The sequence below is a fragment of the Neoarius graeffei genome, chromosome 17 (assembly GCF_027579695.1).
Source record: "Neoarius graeffei isolate fNeoGra1 chromosome 17, fNeoGra1.pri, whole genome shotgun sequence".
Taxonomy (NCBI): domain Eukaryota; kingdom Metazoa; phylum Chordata; class Actinopteri; order Siluriformes; family Ariidae; genus Neoarius; species Neoarius graeffei.
The window spans coordinates 63,810,282-63,833,369 of record NC_083585.1 but is presented as its reverse complement, the minus strand read 5'-3'; the positions used below and the strand labels follow the sequence as shown (position 1 = coordinate 63,833,369).

At 40.2% G+C, this 23,088-nt stretch overlaps 1 protein-coding gene across 1 annotated transcript; it reads right to left on the bottom strand.

Annotated features, from left to right (window-relative positions):
- Positions 1-3,552: 3,552 nt before the first annotated feature.
- Positions 3,553-22,805, bottom strand: LOC132864410 (tripartite motif-containing protein 16-like). The gene is made up of 6 exons (XM_060897829.1): positions 22,206-22,805; positions 15,034-15,129; positions 12,704-12,937; positions 12,356-12,515; positions 10,912-10,971; positions 3,553-4,123 (listed from the first exon to the last, which is right to left on the bottom strand). The coding sequence occupies exons 1-6, from the start codon at positions 22,803-22,805 to the stop codon at positions 3,591-3,593; spliced, it is 1,683 nt and encodes a 560-aa protein (XP_060753812.1). The 3' UTR covers positions 3,553-3,590.
- Between the last annotated feature and the right edge of the window lie 283 nt (positions 22,806-23,088).

Sequence of the window (23,088 nt, the reverse complement as noted above, 5' to 3'; positions counted from 1 at the left end):
AAGATAGTTTATATCATAATCTAACGATTCATGTGAATAATTGAAAATAATGAGCTCACACAACAAAGATCTCCATCTCCGAAAGTCAGTTTCTATGCAGAATGGATGAATTCATGGATACCACCATTGACAATATTTTAACCAATCAGAAAATTCCCCCCGATCGTTTCCGGCAATTCTGACGTCATTTGGGTGCAAGACACAGAAGCTCCGCATAGCGAGTAAGACTTGAAGCTTACAAACGAGACAACACGGTCAGTAGTCCGCAAAAGAGAAATTCAAAGGGTAAGAAAACACTTTATGGCTTCCCTAAGTTTTTATTAAGCGTGATGTTATTTTGAGTTCCTTTGGGCATAAACGTAATAATTGCTGATGCAGCTAAGCAGCTCGATGTTTGTTGGGTGTCTTGCTTTGATTCAGTGTTCTCAGAAAAGCCTCAGTAATGACTGACTAAAACAACTCTATAAATATTGTTCACTTGTGTGTAACTAATTGATACGGTAATGCTTGTTTATCATGATCCTCATCGTTATTCGTGTCATTGTCCGAAATACTCGAGGAAATCAGTGAAGAAATGTCGCTGGCACTGTGGTCCATTTTATCGAATACGGCCGTGGATTGTAAGTGACGTCAAACACGTGATAACTGTTTCACCTGTTTCTTAAATTTTTTGGAGTAAATTCCAAACCCAGTTTTGTGTGTGTGTAACTAATTTCTAATCATTTTGGTGCTATTTCTGTAATCTAGTTGTACTCTGTGATAATTACAGTTAGCATATTTTTGTTTTTGACTTTCATCATTGTTGATTGAATTTTGTCTAGAATGTTTATTATTTTCTGGTATATTTTATTGTTTCCTGCTGTCATCAAGAGGACCACTTTAGAAATAAGTGTGTTTTATACTTTGTGTTGTCCTCTGTGCTATTTATACTGTATCCTTTACATGGATGAATTTTACCAGATAAATCCATCCCATACCAGCAGCTCGGGGGTTTCTGGCAATATTTCTGCCTTTTCTCGTACAAGTGCATCCTGCTGTAATGTTCAGATGAATCCTGTATAGTAAAGCAGTGCTTGTTTACCCTCTTTCTGCGTTGCTGCGGGAGTTGGACTGTCTAACACGGTAATTACGGTCGGCTAGCCTGGGGACGTCTTGAAGTTTCTCATGAATGAGTCGAGAGCATGCTAATCATACTAACGAGTAGTATAACGCAGTTTCAGCCTCGTTTTACAGGTAAAGAGTTCAGGTTTGTCCAAAAGTCAGGGTTGCGGCTCATTAATACACTATTTCAGATGTATAGTGAAAAAATCGACATTCTCACCTTAGCAGACCTTTTGCTTTGCTCCTTCAGTACTGAAGAGCTACACTCAGCCTTGCACCCAAATGATGTCACACATCGCCCTTCCAACAGGCAACATGGCGGCCTCCTGGTGGCATTAGAGCAGCGATACAAAAACGCTCACAACTTTCTTATAAATGGTCAAACATGCCTGAAATTTTTCTTACAGGCTCTCAATATTACAAACTACCAACCCATGCATGTATTTACTTTACATTTTCTATTCCTTTCAGTGAGCAATGAACACATATATCTCTCTCTCTCTCTCTCTCTCTCTCTCTCTTAGGAACAGGATTCTGAAGTGATTAATTGATCTGACCATCCATCTATCCATTCTCTGTAGCCGCTTATCCTGTGCAGGGTCGTGGGTAAGCTGGATCCTATCCCAGCTGACTATGGGTGAGAGGCGGGGTTCACCCTGGACAAGTCACCAGATCATCACAGGGCGACACACAGAGACACACAACCGTTCACACTCACATTCACACCTCCAGTCAATTTAGAGCCACCAGTTAACCTAACCTGCATGTCTTTGGACTGTGGAATTGATCTGACCAAACACTGCTATTCCTTTACACTTTTCCCCCATGTGTACTTTTCTTTTGTCATTTATTTTATTTGTTGTGTCACATATGACTGGACAATTAAAAAAATATCTTTTTATATATTGAATTTGTTGTAATGTTTGCACATAGTTTACTTACATTATGTTTAAATTTCTGATCCCATTCTGAAACCATAATCTTATAAACTACAAAATAGTCAAGCAGTAAAAAATAAAAAGATCAGAAAAATGCCCAAGGATAAAATGAAACAGCAGAAGGGGAAAAGAGTGTGTGTGTGTGTGAACTACATTCTAAAAATTAAATCAATAAATACTTGAACAGTTACAGAAGACTTATAAGAATTAATATTCTAGTCATCCAAACAAAGTTCATAATGAAATCACTTCACCCTTTTCCACCTTGTTGTTTAATTCACCTCTTCAGGTTTCGACTAGGCGTGGGCCGATCTTAAGTCTCATCATCGTATCGTGATTTACACCTAATTATGGCATTCCTTTAGAACAGGACTGGATCCCAGGCGTCCTTCTCCTGATCATCAGCCCTTTTCCAGCTGTTCCATCTGAAACTGTAGTTTTATTTTGCTTTTTGTTTTGTACTGTATATTTGTGTCTGAACAGAGAATCCTGACGATACTGGATCGGTGGTGTTTGTGGTTTTTCCCCGTACGCTAGCGCACGTGTGGAGCTGCACATTAGTGAAGGCCTCACAGGAAACCAGTGTGTGGTGTGTGAGGCCTGAAGTGTGTGCAGTTCCCAGTGTGTAGTGATGGAGAGAGACACGAGCGCTCCCTCTGGGATTTAAACTGACCTCTGTTTAATAAAGTTTTGTTTCGACACAGTGTTTGGATCTTGAGTTTATGAAGCATCTTTTATAAACCTGAGTTTGATTAATAGTCGTCATTTGGCCTTTAAATGGAAATAGAAAAGTAGAAACACAAAGGGAGTTTTTATGCCCTGGTAATTAAAATGAACACTATTGTTTTAATTGATTACATCTGTTAGTTTTAAAGTACAATAAACTAGTACAAATGAGTTTAGAACATGGGGGGAGAGACACATCACTGACATTAAATCAGGCATCTGAGAGGAAAAACAACCCCAAATCAGAAAAAGGTGATATTGTATGTGGAAATTGAAATTAAAACTGAAAACAATGATTTGTAAATCTTTATATGGATAGATTCCAAAACCTGCAAAATAACTCTGTATTTATTCCATATTTTAAATATTTTTTGAAGGGGTCTGAATACAGTGAGTGCACTTTTTGAACAGAAAATGGTTCAAGACACAAAATTGTTAAAAGTGTTCTTACACACAGTAGGGTGTGTTTCCACCAGCAGCAGGACAGAAAGACGCAGTAGTTTGAGGAAGTTTTATTTCTGAAGAAACAGATTTTGCCAAAGAAAAAACAGAATGAGACATTCTAAACTTCATATCAGTGTAATAAATCTCATAATAGTGCAGACATTTAAAATAGTCTGAATTTTTTTCTAGAAACATCTTATATTCTGCATTAAGACATTTATGTAACTTTTCTTTTTAATCTATAAAACAGATGCACTCTGAAAATAATAATTCATTAGTGCCACAGTTTCTGCACACAAAAGTGTCTTTGTATTTCAGGGAGAAATTCAATCTGACACCTCAGTTATAATTTTACTCAACATTTCAACTTTTACCAACATTTCATTTTTTCATCGGATCACAAAACCTCACAGATGAGTTTAAACCCCACATCCAGACCCCAGCGTATAGAGGCTGAGTGAATGTGGTGTGGACTCTGTGGAGGAGCCTCATCGGGTCAGAGACGCTGTAGAAGGACAGAGTTCCTGCACTGTGATCCACATACACTCCTATTCTGGAGGATGATGGACCTCGGAGAACAGTCTCAATGTTGTTGTGTCGGAAATAGACAGAGGAAGAAAAACACTCCAGACTCCAGGACTGACTGCTGCGTCCAAACCCACACTCATTACCCCGTCCTTTCCTGCTGATCTCTTTATATGAGACTGATATTTCCACATCACCCCTCCACTCCACCTCCCAGTAACAGCGTCCACACACACTCTCCTTACACAACACCTGAGGCCAGGAGTCAAATCTCTCTGGATGATCAGAGTATCTCTGTTCTGTCTCACTGTGTGTCACCGCTCTGTTCTTCTCAGACAGAATGAGGTCAGGATGTGCTGTGTTTGGATCCAGAGTCAGATAACAGAAATCTAAAACAATAAAATATCCACAGGTTAGATGTTAATCACAGGATTTATAAGAAGTGTGTGTGAGACACCTGTCTGTCGTGAGGCTCCGAAGCGCGAATGGAGTAGAAGGGGGCGTGGCAGACAAAACCATGTGACCGATGACGAAAGAAGCCTCGGCTCGATGTAAAATCTGGAGGGCTCCGAACCCATTCCCCTCTGTTTTAACAGTATATAATGGTCACATTTTAGACACAAAAAGATTCAATTAGCAAAATTGTGACCAATAAATACTGTTAAAACATGTGAGAATGAAGCTTTTTCTTTTTAAGCCCACGCACTGTTCAGCAAATGGGGCAACTTTTAATATGGTAAACAAATACAACTTTAATCAGAATTATGAATGATGTATGCATTGGAAAATAAAATAATTCACGCCTACGCAAGATGAGTTTTGTTAACTGCTTGTGGAGTGTGGGTTCAGTCCAGTCGTCATCTCACTGAAGCATTTGGCCAGACGGTGCATCCGGCATCCATACTGTCAGACGCTGTGTTTCTTATTACATTTGTTTACCAGGTTAAAAGTTACCCCATTTGCTAAACACTGTGTCGTCTTAAAAAGAAAAAGCATCAAAATAGAATCGTTTGTGTCTAAAATGACAGTGAATTATGTGATGAATAAATACTGTTAAGACATGACTGTGAGAATGAAGTGAAAATGGCAAATAACATGAGAAAATAATCCTGTTTCAACAGCTGTCCTAAATAGAAAGGAAGTATTGTACAGCCTTTTGTGTTATTATTATTATTATTATCTCTCATGGCGGCACAGTGGTTGCTGTCGCATCACAGCAAGAAGGTCGTGGGTTCGAGCCCCGTGGCCGGCGAGGGCCTTTCTGTGTGGAGTTTGCATGTTCTCCCCGTGTCCGCGTGGGTTTCCTCCGGGTGCTGGGGTTTCCCCCACAGTCCAAAGACATGCAGGTTAGGTTAACTGGTGACTCTAAATTGAGCGTAGGTGCGAATGTGAGTGTGAATGATTGTCTGTGTCTATGTGTCAGCCCTGTGATGACCTGGCGACTTGTCCAGGGTGTACCCCGCCTTTCGCCCGTAGTCAGCTGGGATAGGCTCCAGCTTGCCTGCGACCCTGTAGAACAGGATAAAGCGGCTAGAGATAATGAGATGAGATGAGACGACAGTTTAACACACAAACCAAATCCACTCGATGTGAGTGGTAAGATGGCGTCCAGATGACTTCACTCGTCCCTACAGAGGGGAATGGGTTCGGAGCCCTCCAGGTTTTATATAGAGCTCAGTGGTTGTGATTCACGAAAAGATTCATGACTCGGAGTCTCATTCAACAGAGTTCACTAGCGACACCTACTGTTCAGAGAAATGTACAGCATGTTTTAATTCCTACATCACAACAGTGTTCTGACACTTTACATTATTATTTACACAATTTTCCATTTTAAAATAACTTATAAACATTAGTTTTTTATATGCCTTTGTTATTCAGTACTCTTATTTTCTCTCTCTCTCACACACACAGAGTCTCTGTATGAATTTATGCTTAGTATAATTGTGTCTGCACAGGAAAAGGTTTAGATAAACATGAAGAGGATAACGTGTGTGCGTGTTGGATTCTGAGTCCTTCTGTAGCCGTAGTAACATTTCAGAGAACCTTTATTGATTTTTATTGAGGAACAGGATTTCTCCTCACTGTGTTTGGATCGAGGCGGTTCCTTTAATGACCTTCTGAATAAGTGTTGTACTTTTGTTTATCATGTCTGGAATTCTGAGATTGATCATGTCATCGCCATAATTCTCAGCAGTAACAATGTCAGCTCATGAGCTTTATAAAATCCCAGCTTAAAATGTAGATACCATGTCTATAAAATCAACCTTCAAGCTTAGATTTGTGACTTCTGAAGACCATTCAAGTTTAAAAGATGGCAATGATGTGTTAATAAACTGTGGTGAGGAATGTAGATCAGTTTTCCAAGTCCAGTGCATTTGTTGTTAAATATGAAGCCCTTTTTTATTACATAAAAATAAGATGAAGCTCCAACTTGACGCATCGAGGATAATGTACATTTAATCCACGCATGTCACGACAGTCGAGGCGAAAGAAAGAAAAATCAAAAGTTGTTTATGCATTAATAACCAAGTTAATGAACAAAATCTTGCTTTTGGTGGTCCGTCTTCACCCACTGCACCTCATCCCCTTTAGATTCTGCAGTTGCTGCCCCCCATCGTGAAAAACAGGCCCTGGGGTCGCTTCACATTCCTGATGGAACCACAAACAGCTTTCACATTCAGCCATTTTTTTTTTCCTCCCTTTTCCCTCAGCATTCTGTACACACAAAATACTTCCATCTTTAGTGTTGTATCGTGGTGTCTTTTTCTGTTTTGACCTTAACTTTGTCAGTATAATTGTGTGTGAATCAAGCTGACGTTGTTCCTGCTTAGAATTATTATGAGATTAATTATGATGATTAGAATTATCACCAAACCTAAGTTATTTCAATCCTGACGTGAATACTCGTCATATTAATTCTAGGTACTATTCCCCACACGAATTTCATTCTTCCCAAGAACTTCGTAATTATCTCACGCCCAAACGAAGGTTGGAGAAGGATATAGAAACAGGTTCTGTCCATCAACCTGTCCGTCTGGTCACGTTTTCGTTTCTGGGCCATATCTTTAAAACTACTGAAGATATCTTCATGAACCTTTGTATACTTATCAAGCAACATGTGAACTGGTGCCTTTTGCTATTTTCGATTTTTGGAAAAAAGTATTTTTCAAATTTTTACATAGTAATAGATTTTGACTTTGAGCAATGTTCGTTTCTGGAGCATATATCCAAAACTATTCATGATATGGATCTGAAACTTGGTATACATGTTAACAAGGTGATGTAGATGTGCCTTTTCATACAAAGAAATTTGAGAAATTTTAATTTTTCATGTTTCCATGGAAACAATTTCAGACTTAGTCTCTAGGGTAGGTTTGGTTTTCAGAGCAAAACTTGAAAGCTATGAGTGGTTTGGTCTTGAAAGTTGGTATATGTGTTGATGAAGTAATGTAGATGTGCCTTTTGATACTAAGACGTGAAATTTTAATTTTTAGCTCACCTGGACCAAAGGTCCGGTGGGTTTATGTCATGGGCTGCTGAGGTCAGTGTAAAGAGGTAGGGTTAGTTTCCTGCAGCAGAACTTCAAAAACATGACAAATAATATCTTGAAACTTGGTATATAGTTGGTATATAGTGCGGGGGATATAGATGACTGTCTTCTTGTTTATCTGACAAGTTGTTCTCTTTCCTTCACTATATTAACAGGATCCTCTCAGCTAAATTTGATCAATTTCAACACATACTCAGTATTTTAGATCATCTACTGAAGATCCTTTGCCTTTCAGAAACCTGGCATTCAACTCAAAGATAGTTTTGTCAACTTTTACTTACATTTCCCAACACTCTAAATTGGACTCTTCATAAATTCCTGAAGTTATAATCTAAGAGATGACCTTAATACTTCTTCTGATCAAGACGAATCAGTCTGTGTTGAGCTCCATAATGAAGGCTGGAAGAACACAGTTTGTGGTGTGAGATACAGACACCGAAACAGTTCTTTACAGCCATTTCTGGATAAGCTTTCAATAATAATTGATAAAATCCATGAGGAGTCAAAGCTTTGTATTTTTGTGGGCAACCTAAACTTAAATCTGATGAATTCAGACACTCGGATACCTACAGGTGAATTTATCAATACTTTATCTTCCTATTCGTTTCAGCCATGTTTATTGACGATCTCATCTTATTATCTCTAGCCGCTTTATCCTTCTACAGGGTCGCAGGCAAGCTGGAGCCTATTACAGCTGACCCTGCACAGGATAAGCGGTTAAGGATAATAGATGGTTGGATGACTTAAATATGCTACATATAATGGGAATATTTTATAATGACCTAATGAACCATTTTCCCAACTTTTTGTCTATTGACTCAATTCACCCTCCCCATTGAATAAGCAAGTTTAGAGAAGAGAGTTCCTATGGCAGGTGGCACAGTGGTGTAGTGGTTAGCACCATCAGCTCACAGCAAGAAGGTTCTGGGTTCAAGCCCAGTGGCCATTGGGGGCCTTTCTGTGTGGAGTTTGCATGTTCTCCCTGTGTCTGTGTGAGTTTCCTTCACCGTCCAAAGACCTGCAGGTTAGGCTAATTGTTGGTTCTAAATTGACCGTAGGTGTGAATGTGAGTGTGAATGGTTGTTTGTCTCTATGTGTCAGCCCTGTGATGACCTGGTGATTTGTCCAGGGTGTACCCTGCCTCTCACCCATAGTCAGCTGGGATAGGCTCCAGCTTGCCTGCGACCCTGCACAGGATAAGCAGTTATGGATAATGGATAGATTTCATATGGTTCAATGAAGATGCATTTATTTATGGTTTTCAACAAATTGACTGCTCTAGCCAGTCCGATGGTGAGCCTGATATTCCTGACATTCTCCAGCTTTCTTGAAAACTCTGATGAAATTATTACCGCTCATGTTCCTCTGAAAAACCATGTCAAGGAAGGAAATCAAACTCAAATATGAACCTTGGATTTCCCTTCAGTCTTAGAACAATGAATTATAAAATCAAATTGTATAGAAAAATCGATCAAGACGAGAAATCAGTGCCTGTATGCTCAGTACAAAGTGTAGAGAAATAAGCTAAACCATTTGACTCCTATAGGTAAAAGGATCTAGCAAATGAGTTCAATGTTTATTTTGCAGACATTGGTAAAAGTATCAGCCAAGCAATACCAAAGGTCAACAAAATATTTTCAGATTTTCTTGCTTCTCTGACAAGCGACAGCTTTCTTCTTAGTCCTACATGGACAAGAAATTCAAGACATTTTTCTCCGGCTCAAGTCTGGAGAGGCTTGTGGCCCCTTTAGTATTTCTGTAGCCCTGTTCAAGATATTAAACTCAATCTCAAAGCCTGTGGAGATCCTACATCACTTCTCCTTTACTTCTGGTACTGTTCCTGATTCTTTTAAACTTGCTCGTGTCAGACCCGTGTTTAAAGCAGGAGCTCAACTGTTAACTTCTAATCATAGACCAATTTCTCTTTTGTCAATTTTTATCAAAAATATTAGAAAAACTCATGTAAAATAGGCTGAATACATATCGAGAAAAGTTTGATTTAATATATTCTGGTCAGTTTGGTTTCCGTGACAACAGATCTACAGAACATGCACTTTTACTCATCGCTGATAAAATCCAAAGAGCAATTGAAGATGGTAAATTTTCCTGTGGTATCATTCTTTGTCTGAGTAAAGCCGTTGATGCCATAGATCATGATATATTGTAAGAAAAATTATATTCTTATGGCATCCGTGGGATTGTCCACGATTGGTTTGCCTCATATCTATCAAAAAGACATCAGTTTGTTTCAATCGGTAATATTTTATCCAGCTCTTTACCAATTTCAGGTGGAGTACCACAGGATTCGCTTTGTGGCCCCCTTCTATTTCTGTTATACATAAATGATTTTATGAACTGCTCCAATATATTTGATTTTCATCTTGTTGCAGGTGACTCAAATTTATTCCTGGCAGATTCGTCTTTAGATTCTCTAGAAGCCAGGGTAAATTCTGAATTAGTCAATATTTGTGAGCTTGGTTGCAAATTTGAATTTCCCTCCGGGGATTAATAAAGTAATTCTGATATCATCGCGTGGCTTTGTGCAAATAAATTCTCTCTGAATGTTGACAAAACAAATTTTGCTCTTTTTTAATCCACCCCAAAAGAAACCGAGCAGAACCATTTCCTGAAAATTAATTATAAGCCGATTAAACAGAAGAACCACATCAGGGATCTTGGAGTAGTTTTCGACTCTCACCTCATCAGGAGGAAACACATCCACCAGTAGAGCAAGAAAATCTCCAGAGGCTTTGGAATTATTGCTGAGCTTCATCACTATGTTTCTCAAAGTATTCTAACTCAGCTGTACTACTCTCTTATTTATTCTTTTTTAATATATGGTGTTACAGTTTGGGGTAATACTTATGAGGCTACCCTTCGACCGATAACTGGACTCCAGAAGAAAGCTGTCAGAATTATTAATTTAGCTTCTTTTAATGAACACACACCTCCTATTTTTAAAAAGCTGGAGATGATGAAATTCTCTGATTTTATAGATTACTTAAACAGTATTTTTATGTTTAAATTTCATTCTAGTTTATTTGGTCCCTGCCTTTGATAACTTTTTGACACTTTTAGCATCAAGGCACAAGTATAAAACTTGACTGGCTTCGAGATCTTCATTTTGTGTTCCTTCAGCCAGAACTAACGATGGCAAGTTTAATATTCGCTTCAAAGCTGCTGCTCTCTGGAACAGTATTGATGAATCTTTCCAGAGTCTTAGCTTCAGCAATTTCAAGCGTTCTATCAAAAGTACGATTATCGCTTCAGATCAGCATTCCTTTCTCTTTTCCTCACACTGTCATTTCATTCTTTCCCTCTTTTTATTGTTTTTTTGTATTTGTTGAAATATTGTATTTCATCATTGTGCCTCTGTGCGACTAGCTTTCTTCTTTATAACAGTAATCCATTATTTTTTTTCTGCTGAGTGAGATTAGATTACTAGTTATTTCTAGGCAGAATTTTATCCTTCGTATGTATTAGATTTGTGTGTGTGATATAAATAAACTATAATTGATACACATTCTGTGTGTTGTAGGTCAAAAGAAAGACCATCATGCGGGCGATCCTCCTCTGAGTTGAAGAGTATGTGTGTGTGTGTGTGTGTGTGTGTGTTACACCTACACTGCAGGAAATCTTCTCTGCTCTTTGGTTTTGAGGGTAAAATCATGTGAACTGCTGCAGCTGTAGAGACACAGAGACGAAATGGAGACTGAAAAATGACACGAAAACAGTTTAAAGCATGAAAATGAAAAATTAGATTCCTCACTGCTCTCAGTCAGACACGATTTAGAGATCGGCCAAAATGTCATCACACCGTGCAGCATTTGAATGTAAGAATCATGAGAAGCAAAAAACTTTTCCCAGCTGAAGCTCTGACAATGTGTGTGTTTTTACTTTCTGATGGATTTTATGGAGGAATTATGGCCTCAGTTCTGATCTAATGTTCATCATATTTGTTATGTGTAAAGTTCAATAAGATTAGTTTGTGGATTTGTGATTAAGGTCCTGTTTATCTGGGAAATTTATTTGTAATTTGCACATGTAATTTCTGAGGCGGGCAGCACGGTGGTGTAGTGGTTAGCGCTGTCGCCTCACAGCAAGAAGGTCCGGGTTCGAGCCCCGTGGTCGGCGAGGGCCTTTCTGTGCGGAGTTTGCATGTTCTCCCCGTGTCCGCGTGGGTTTCCTCTGGGTGCTCCGGTTTCCCCCACAGTCCAAAGACATGCAGGTTAGGTTAACTGGTGACTCTAAATTGACCGTAGGTGTGAATGTGAATGGTTGTCTGTGTCTATGTGTCAGCCCTGTGATGACCTGGCGACTTGTCCAGGGTGTACCCCACCTTTCGCCCGTAGTCAGCTGGGATAGGCTCCAGCTTGCCTGCGACCCTGTAGAACAGGATAAAGCGGCTAGAGATAATGAGATGAGATGAATTTCTGAGGCTAAGGGCTTCTGCATGCTCTTGCGACAAGGCTGTCACAGATAGCTTTTCGCAGACAGTTGTAATTTATCTTCGAGCGGGGAGCAATAGGCATGTGCGATGTTATTCACCACCACAACGCAAGGGGGCGCGAAGTCGCTAGGAGTAGTTGGTGGGTGTGGTTAGTGGAGTGTTTATCCTCCGGTTACTGATAATGACTAGAACTGGAGTCGTATAGATGTACGTACTTCCTCACTTCCTCGATCAACCGCTCTTCGTGCTGCTCCATCTTCGCTTGTGTTTTTAAAAATGTCGGTCGTGAAAACAAACCAAACCGGGAAAGTAGGGAAGCGGAAGTGCGTGTACAGCGGATGTAGAGTGGACCAATCAGAGCCCTCGTCTGCGAGGCTGTCTGCGGTGGTCACAATTTTTGGGAGGTACGCGCAGAGCATCTGCGAAGGGGGGGGGGGGGGGGCTTCGCAGACGCCATCTGCGACGCCATCTGCGAGGACTGGGTTGTCAGCATAAATTGGCCTTAATACTAATGCTTTGTGATTTGATGTGGTTTTGTTCCTGCTTACGTTTTATTTCCGTTACATTAATTTTATGGCTCTCTTTACTGTGATACAGAACAAATGTTTGTTTGTTTACCTTCTGGATGGATTACATTGAATTCCTCCTCACAGATTTCCTCGACTCGTTTTTTCAGATCTGAGAGAGATTTCCTCACTCCATCAAATGAGAGATGTTGATTGACAGTGAAGCTGGGTGAGTCGTCACATCCAGGAGAAACACAGAGAGACGGGAAACTCTACAGAGAGGAAACACAGAATAGAGAAGGAGAAAAGTGTAGGAGAGGAACGAATGAATCTCAGACTGAATCAGACCAAAGACACACTTGGGTTCTCAGACAGGAACATTTATTGTTGCTGTAATGAGCTTTTAGGAGGAAACTTTGTGAGGAACAGCGCCCTCTGTAGATCAGACAGTGAGTGTTACCTGGAGGAAGTGGATGTGATCGTGTGTGTGTGAAAGCTGCTCCAGCTCAGTGACTCTCCTCTGAAGATCAGCAATCTCCTGCTCCAGTTGCTTCAGGAGTCGTTCAGCTCGACTCAGTTCAGCTTTCTCCTGAGCTCTGATCAGCTCCGTCATCTCCGAGCGCCTTTTCTCCATGGAGCTGATCATCTCAGTAAAGATCCTCTCACTGTCATCTACTGCTGCCTGTGAACGCTTCTGTTAGTACACACACACACACACACACACACACACACACACACACACACAATGGAGGTCTAATCGAATACTCTGTAAAAATAAACTCTCTCTCAAGAGATATTTGAGTTGTTTTTGTTAAACCCCGGGTTTTCATTCCTTGTTTTTTTAGTTCACTATTTTAACGAGATATTATTTTTAAATACATTTCTGAGTGGATAGTATCTCCATCCTTGACTCTTGTATGCTGCATAAATAGGAATCAAAAAATATTTTTTTGAGAGTTAAACTCGACCGCAAATTTGGCATTGGAGCTGCCCCGCTGAGCCAGCCAGCCCTGAGCGCGTGACGTCACTGCGGGAACCGGTTTTAAGGCCGAGGCCTTTGACAGCTATAGACCAAAGTCACATAAATAAAAATTTATGGTGAAAGTAAGAAATACCGTTACCGACTTGCTCAACTAAGACTGATTAAATTTCATTGATTGTGGGTTGACTCATTAAAACAGGATGGGTGTTATAACTTATGCAACATACATCTGCATGCATCTATTCATTCTCATCTCATTATCTCTAGCGGCTTTATCCTGTTCTACAGGGTTGCGGGCAAGCTGGAGCCTATCCCAGCTGACTACGGGCAAAAGGCGGGGTACACCCTGGACAAGTCGCCAGGTCATCACAGGGCTGACACATAGACACAGACAACCATTCACACTCACATTCACACCTACGCTCAATTTAGAGTCACCAGTTAACCTAACCTGCATGTCTTTGGACTGTGGGGAAAACCGGAGCACCCGGAGGAAACCCACGTGGACACGGGGAGAACATGCAAACTCCGCACAGAAAGGCCCTCGCCGGCCACGGGGCTCGAACCCAGGACCTTCTTGCTGTGAGGCGACAGCGCTAACCACTACACCACCGTGCCGCCCACATGCATCTATTTTCACTGATAAAAAGTAAAAGGCTCATTAAATAAATCAGATGAACTGAGACAATCACATTCTGAAGAAAATTAAATAAATCTTAGACCGGTAACTTAAATACACAATACAAGTTACATGTATTAATCTAAATGCAGGTAAATGTGTTGTTTTTGTTGTTTTGTATCCAAATGAGAGTCGGAGCTTACCCGTCTGCATTCTCGCTTCTTGAAGGCCGATCTTGTGGCCGATTGTTTTGAAATAATCTGACGTTCAGTTGTTCATTCAGTTCTCCATTCATTCGCTTCTTCCACGCAAGGGCAAGATGGCAACAATATCCAGTTTAGAAATCAGACGGCTGCTCCATTCATTCTCCATTTTCTCCATACTGAGTACTCCACCATTACTGCTCAGCTCAGGCAATTACTAAAACCCGGGACGGGACATCGCCGATTTTAGAAACAACCGCAGGGAGGTCGCTGCCTGAGCGATAATATGTCATGTTTCGTTCCATCCTGGGTTTTACCAACAACCCTCGGCTCAAACTGTGGGAGAGCTGGTGCCACTGAACTTACTTTCCTTTTTAAAAAAAAAAATCTTTATTTTTCCTTTTCTCATAGTTTTATTTAATTGTTGATACTGCACCCTCTTTCAAAACTGGCTTATAGCCAACGCTCCTCAACAGATCAGAGGTTTCGTACGAGTCTTCAGTAAAATGTGCAGAGCAGAGGAGAGACCACTTCGTAGGCGCCCAATGTGCCTGTGAACTTCTCGCAAAATGCATCCAAATCTTTGCAGTTTGAACATTTTTGGGCCATGAATGCAACATAAATCCACCTTCTGTCATGTTGCTGCACCGGCCAGCAACACATCTACATGACATGGCAATAAATTAGCTCAAAACGGAAGCTGGAAGTTGCAGTTAGCTCTGTGTTTTAGTATAGCGGAAATGGCGATCAGACCGATAGCCTTCCTGCTGTGACGTTACAGACATCAAGGTCATTCACTCAGGCCGCTACCTATATGAATCATTTTAATCATAAATATTACGATATTAGATTTATTGTTAATGCATAAAACTATTCCTGTGCCATTCTTGGGGTCTCAAGGCATTTATGAACAAAAAATGAGGCCATGGTTCTGCGTATCTCCTTTAAGCAGGTTAATTGAAACACAGCTACTCTTCACTCCTCACCTTAATAGTGTCCACAGCCTGTTTCAGCTCCTGCACCTCCTTCTGCTTCTCCTGGATCCTCTGCTGGGATTTCATCTGCTCCTCCTTTAGCTCATTCTGAGAACAAATAAAAAACATTTTAAATACACTTCATCATCATCTTCTACACAATTATAGCCAAAAAGAAAAAAAACTAAAAAAAGTAAATAAAAACATTTCAATGAAAACTAGAAATATCGCCTCTAGAACTAACTAAAATTAAAAAACACCCAAAATGAAGTAACTTCTATCTTCATATGTTTGCACCACTTACGATATTATAAGTTTAGTTTTCTGTGAAAATGTCAACTGATTGTTATTTCAATGTTATTTGTGTGACAGAAACATCAGGGTAGTTCAGCAATATTCTCTGGAGTGAAACTGTTCAAAAGGCAGCTGTGACTTTCAATGGGATTCACAGACCGACTGATCTGAGAAAAAACGCGATGAGTGCTTCTGGGAACATAAAAGAGCCGCCAGATTCATTGCAACTGGTGTTTGGTGGACTGGGGTGCGATCATGGATTGAAAGGAGCTCTAGATGAGTGTGAAAGTAATGATTTGGAGGAGTTTTCAGAAGAGAATGACAGTGAGAGTACTATAAAAGGGAAGGTGAAGATAAGTCAGGTAAATGGAATTACCACCAATTAGATGCTTTACATGTCAGCGATATGGACACATTTCTTCTGTGTGCAAGTCAAAACCTAGGTGTGCTAGATGTGGAGGCGAACATGAATATGGTAAATGTGAGGAAGGAACAAAAATCAAGTGCTGTAACTGTGGAGGTGAACACAGTGCGGCCTATAAAGGGTGCGAGATGTATAAAAGAGCAATTCAAGTGCAAAGTGTTAAGGTGAAAGAGAGCGTTACTTATGCCGAAGCTATTAAAAAGGTTGACAAAGAAAACCAAGCAAAATCAAGGGTTAAAGGAAGTATGACTCCTGTAGTTTTACTCCCGAGTCAAACTCAAACGACTCTGAAATGCTGTAAAGTAACTGAAGAGACTTTAATTGTGGAGAAGAAAAATTTTATTGCTTTTATGGTGGAAGTGGTTAATTGCTCAGCCCAAGTAGCAAGTAGAATTGATAGAATTAAAATAATTTAAAAAGCAGTGGAAAATTATCTAGAGATTCATGAATTGTCAGTTGATTCCATTCACAATATGGTATTAGGGGTATCTGATAGTCAAGCACCATGTGGCAGTTAATAATGACTTTATCTATTCTACAGTGGAATGCCAGGAGCTTAATTGCTAATGGTCAGGAACTAAAACATTTTATTGAGGAACAAGTTGTTAAACCAAACATTATCTGTATCCAGGAAACCTGGTTAAAACCATCACTTGATTTAATAATATATGAATACCTAGCAGTGCGTAAAGACAGGGATACTGCAGGAGGTGGAGTGGCCACATTTATTCAGCAGGGGATTAATTACAGAGCTTTAAATATAGATAAAGAGGTTGAAGCAGTTCTGGTTGAGATTTGGGTCAGTAAAACTAAGATTAAAATTATCAACTTTTATAACCCTGGTAAAAGAATCTTGAGAGAGATGCTAGATGGTATATCTCATCTCATCTCATTATCTCTAGCCGCTTTATCCTGTTCTACAGTGTCGCAGGCAAGCTGGAGCCTATCCCAGCTGACTACGGGTGAAAGGCGGGGTACACCCTGGACAAGTCGCCAGGTCATCACAGGGCTGACACAGACAACCATTCACACTCACATTCACACCTATGGTCAATTTAGAGTCACCAGTTAACCTAACCTGCATGTCTTTGGACTGTGGGGAAAACCGGAGCACCCAGAGGAAACCCACGCGGACACGGGGAGAACATGCAAACTCCACACAGAAAGGCCCTCGCCAGCCACGGGGCTCGAACCCGGACCTTCTTGCTGTGAGGCGACAGCGCTAACCACTACACCACCGTGCCGCCCTGAGTTAAACTCAATCATTACAAATATATTATGAGTCAGCAGAAGAGGTTCTTGGCAAATCTTCTGGGATGAGGAAAAAGAGAATGGTACCTTGGTGGTCAGACAATTGTAAGGAAGCAATTAAAGCTAGAAATAAAGCTTTGAAAATTGTTCAATCAAACCATTCCTATACCAATTTAATGGAATACAAAAAAAAAAAATCACATTCAAAAGGTTAAAAGAATTATAAGAGAAGCGAAAAGGAAATATTGGCGTGATTTCTGTTCTAAAATAGGGCAGAAGTCAAAGGGGATGATATTTGGAGCGTGATTAAAAAGATGGGAGGCATTAGAAGGGAGTTTTCCTTACCTGTGATTAAAAACAATGATGTGGAGGCAGTAACTAATCAAGAGAAAGCAGAGATGCTTGCAAAAAGTTTTGTTAAGATTCATAGTTCACAGAACTTAACTGATGAAGAATTGTCTTGGAGAGTTAAAGTAATAGATGAGAATAGAGGATGACTGGAAAAGCAGGTAATAAGTGAGAGTGTACTTGATAAGGATTTTACATTATTTGAGCTTAGGAGAGTGTTAAATGGGGTTAGGAACACTTCACCAGGGAAAGATGGTATATGTTATAAAATGATTAATGAAGTCAATGACGTGGCTAAATATGTAATTTTAAGTCTTTTTAATAAGATTTGGGAGCAAGGTAGATTGCTTTTGTGTTGGAAACATTCTGTAGTGGTTCCGATTGGAAAACCAGGGAAGGATAAAACTGAAGTTAAAAGTTATAGGCCAATAGCATTAACATCTAATTTATGTAAGATTATGGAAAGAATGATCACTAGAAGGCTAGTGTATGAAACTGAAAAAAAAAAAAGAGGTCTTGTCTCCCCACACCAGAGCGGCTTCCGTAGTGGACGTACTACAATGGACCCTATTGTATGTTTAGAAAATGAAACAAGGAAAGCACAAGTCAATAATGAATCAGTTTTAGCAACATTCTTTGATAGAGAGAAAGCGTATGATATGCTATGGAAGGAGGGGTTGTTAATTAAGCTGAATAGGATGGGTATTGGTGGCAAGATGTTTAACTGGATTAGAGACTTCCTAAACGACAGAACAATAGAAGTAAGAGTTGGGGTTAACTTCTCTAACATCGATTCAATAGAAAATGGAACATCTCAAGGTAGTGTATGCAGTCCAGTACTGTTCAACATTATCATTAATGATGTTTTTAATAAAATAGATGACATAAGAATCAATAGAGCATTATATGCTGATGATGGAGCTTTGTGGATAAAAGGACGAAATATTGATATTAGAACTAAAATGCAATTAGCTATCAACAAGGTAGAAAAATGGGCATGTGAGTGGGGTTTTCATTTGTCTGTAGAAAAGACTCAATTTATTTGTTTTTCAAAGAAAAGAGTAAGTCCCACACTAGAGCTTAAGTTGTATAACCAGTCCTTAGAGCAAGTTAATATTGTTAGGTACTTGGGAGTTTGGTTTGATGTCAAGTTAACATTTGAGGAACATATTCAGAAAATAACTGAGAAATGCAAAAAGGGCATTAATGTTTTGAAATGTTTATCAGGGTACAACTGGGGAGCCTCAGGGATGTCCCTTAAAAGAATTTATATTGCACTGATAAGATCAGTTTCAGATTATGGCTGTATTGTGTATCTTTCAGCATCTAAGACACTGCTTAATGAACTCAATAGAATGCAGGCTAAAAGTCTCAGGACATGTTGTGGTGCATTTAGAACTTCTTCCATACCAGCGTTGCAAGTAGAATCAGGAGAAATGCCCTTAAGCCTCAGACATCTTAAGTTGAGTATGGCTTACTGGATTAATTTAAATGGACATGAGGCATCACACCCTACTAAAAAAAGTTCTCAGTGAGTGTTGGGAGTATGGCAGATCCCAGATTTGTAGCTTTGGATGGGATGGTAACAAATTAGCAAATCAATTGGGAATAGATGATATCATTTGTAGTAAGACTGTGCCCCTGCTAACAACTCCACCTTGGTTGTTTTGCTCCCCTACAGTGATCATGGAAACCAAAAGAGACAGCTAAATCTGGAGGAGTGGATCAGAACGTAGAGCAATATTTAGGAAGTAGGTACTATAATACAACACAGGTTTATACAGATGCATCTAAAGATTCAGAGGGTAAAACAGGTATTGCAGTTTATATCCCTGATTACAAAATCTCTATTAAAAAGAGAACATCAGATCATCTGTCTATATTTGCAGCTGAAATGACAGCCATTATCATTGCATTACAGTGGATAGAAGAAACTAGGCCCCCTAAAGCAGTTATTTGTTCTGATTCTATGTCATCTCTCACATCTGTTCAAAGTAGAGAATCGTCATGTCGACAGGACTTATTGAATGAAATTAATATCTTATTTGCAATCAGTCAACAGGGAATATCAATCCAGTTTGTATGGGTTCCAGCCCATAAAGGAGTTGGTGGCAATGAGGAAGCAGACAAGCTTGCAAAAGAGGCAACCAAAGAAGAGGAGGTTCAGTTAAGTATTCCACTCAGTAGATCAGAAGTTAAAGTGCATATTCTGAACCAAATTATTTTTTTTTATATGAAAGTATGTCCCTTTACACACTCATCCAGAAGGGTAGTTTTGCACAAGGCCATCTGTCTACAGCAGAAAAAACTAAAATAACCAAACGCATCTGGAAAAATCCCAAGGGAGTCTGGAGCCAGAATCATAACGTCACCTGCGGAAGCGCCGCCAGGCTGCGAGGGCTTGCACGGTTTCAGTGCACAGCCTGTGTAGACCAAGCGCTCCCATTTCTCTCTCATTGCCTGGTCTTTTGGAAAACGATGAGTACTAATCCCATCAAGATTGGTGTTGCTACACCCTCCTATGATACATCTGTTTACCATTTTAATAGTTACGCGATAACGTTGAAGAAATTTGCAGAAAACCACCAGGTCGTCTTCTCAGAAACAAACCAGTGCTGATGTAGGATTCAGAGGGAGGCGTCCCGCAGGTGACGTCACGAAAATCAATGTTTCCCGGGAAATTCAAATGCCAAGTTTTTTCAGAGGCGGACCAATTCACCTTAAACGTCTTGATTTCAACTGAATTTTTCTGGTATTGCGCAAGGTAAAAAAATTTTTTTTTAAAATGCAGAATGTTACAGATATTTGACCAAAGTTTAATATAAAATAGGAGAATTACATTGATCTTGCTCCTGAATTTACCCGTGATATGCACTTTAAGGTACTCATTAAACAGAGTTAACATATGGCAAGCTGAATGGGATAAGGAGAAGAAAGGTAGACACTTATATAATATACAAAAAGATCTCAAGTCGCAAACCAAGTTACCCAAACAGACAGGAGGAGGTTTGGTTTACAAGACTGAGAATAGGCCATACTGGATTAAATAACAGCTTATACGTTGTAAACAAACATCCATCTGGAAAATGTGAACTTTGTGGAGTGAGAGAGGATGTAGATCATGTTCTTTTAAGGTGCTTAAAATTCTACAGACAGAGAAAAACTGAAGAGGGAAGTGAACGCAGTCAAGAAAGCCTTTTCTTTTGACACCTTATTAGGTGAGCCGAGATCAGAAAACATCACTTGTGCTATGATAACATTTATCAAAGAAACAAAATTAGCAAATAGGATTTAGTTTATTGTTTTGCGTTGTTTTTCCTTTTTATTCAATTTTTTCTTTGAAATGACATCCATTTGATTGCACCTCAGTCCAGTAGATGGCGGTAATACACTTTGCTTGTAAACTGCCATAAAACCTGACAGAAGAAGAAGACTGATCTGAGAGCAGTGCGCGTCATCACTGTTCCCTTTTATTTCTCAGTGAGTTTAGAGGGGGGAGACATGCACAGTGCACATCTGGATTCATGGGACTTATTTATTTGTTCAGGTTTACTTCTTTAAGGTGCTGTGTGTACATTCAAAACCACACCCAATTCCACCGGATTAGGAGCGCAGGTGGCCAAGTGGTTAGAGCGCTTGACCGCTAAGCGAACGGTCCCTGGGTCGAGCCTCGGCTCGACGGGGATCTGGGGCTCGCTCCCTGTCCACCCAGCAGTTACTCGTCCCCTCACTTTTAACTACCCGAGCGCGCGCCTTAACGCAAAGCGTGCGCACGGGTTATAACTCGTGCACACGCCTTATCAGTCGTTCCCACGCTTTGTTATTTTTTTTATTCACCATGTCCTCTCTGGATTTTACTGCTGAACAAATAAATCACTCCCATGAATCCAGATGTGCACTGTGCATGTCTCCCCCCTCTAAACTCACTGAGAAATAAAAGGGAACAGTGATGACGCGCACTGCTCTCAGATCAGTCTTCTTCTTCTGTCAGGTTTTATGGCAGTTTACAAGCAAAGTGTATTACCGCCATCTACTGGACTGAGGTGCAATCAAATGGATGTCATTTCAAAGAAAAATTGAATAAAAAGGAAAAACAACACAAAACAACAAACTAAATCCTATTTGCTAATTTTGTTTCTTTGATAAATGTTATCATAGCACAAGTGATATTTTCTGATCTCGGCTCACCTAATAAGGTGTCTAAAGAAAAGGCTTTCTTGACTGCGTTCACTTCCCTCTTCAGTTTTTCTCTTTGTCTGTAGAATTTTAAGCACCTTAAAAGAACATGATCTACATCCTCTCTCACTCCACAAAGTTCACATTTTCCAGATGGATGTTTGTTTACATGAGCGGCATGGTGGTGTAGTGGTTAGCGCTGTCGCCTCACAGCAAGAAGGTCCTGGGTTCGAGCCCCGTGGCCAGCGAGGGCCTTTCTGTGCAGAGTTTGCATGTTGTCCACGTGGGTTTGCTCCGGTTTCCCCCACAGTCCAAAAACATGCAGGTTAGGTTAACTGGTGACTCTAAATTGACCGTGGATGTGAATGGTTGTCTGTGTCTATGTGTCAGCCCTGTGATGACCTGGCAACTTGTCCAGGGTGTACCCTGCCTTTTGCCCATAGTCAGCTGGGATAGGCTCCAGCTTGCCTGCGACCCTGTAGAACAGGATAAAGTGGCAAGAGATAATGAGATGAGATGACTGGTCTGATCTCTAACATTTCTTTACATATTACTGTTTGACTGGAAATAAAAATTTACTTCACAGAGAATGACAGTCAGAGAAACAATTAAATCCACTGAACAGAAATTAGATTAGAAATAGAATTTGTATTAAATGACTTGGAAAAGAAGAATGATGTCCAGTTCTCACCTGTTTTTCATTTCTTTCTGCTTTAGTTGAAACTGTATCATGACCTTTATGTTCATCCGTCGTACACAAATAACATATGAAGCTTTGGTCAGTATGACAGAAGACCTCGATCAGTCTGCCATGTTCAGAGCAGATCTTCTCTTGGAGCTCTGCACAGGCTTCAACTAACTTATGCTTCTTAAAGGCAGGAGACTGATAGTGAGGTTTAAGATGATCTTCACAATAGGAGGCCAGACACACCAGACAGGACTTGACGGCTTTGTATTTTCTCCCAGTGCAGAAATCACACTCCACATCTCCAGGTCCAGCGTAACAGTGAGCAGGAGAAGCAGCTTGGAGTTCAGTCTTCTTCAGTTTCTCCACCACTTCAGCCAGCATGTTGTTCCTGCACAGAACAGGCCTTGGGGTGAAAGTCACTCTGCACTGGGGGCAGCTGTAGACGCCCTTCACATCCTCCTGATCCCAGCAGCCATTAATACACACCTTACAGAAACTGTGTCCACAGGGAATAGTCACAGGATCCTTCAGGAGATCCAAACACACTGGACAGCTGAACTGATCCACAGAAAAATGATCTACTGAAACACCAGCCTCTGCCATTTTCCTGTACTGAGAGAGAGAAAGACTCTGAACTTTCTGCTGAGTTTCGTTTTCTCTTAAATGAACTTCCTTTTTCTGTGTGTGTTCTGTGTGGCAGAGAGAGTGGGCGTGGCTTTAAAGAGAGAGCCGCTTTTTTGTAATGTGTAAGTAGGGGCCTGGCTATGTTAGCAAATTGCCATTCAGTGTGAAGAGATTTGAAACAGTGTGTGTGTGTGTGTGTGTGTATTTCCTACAGGGCGTATAGACTTGAACAATCTTACCAGTGATAGTTTAAATGAACAAT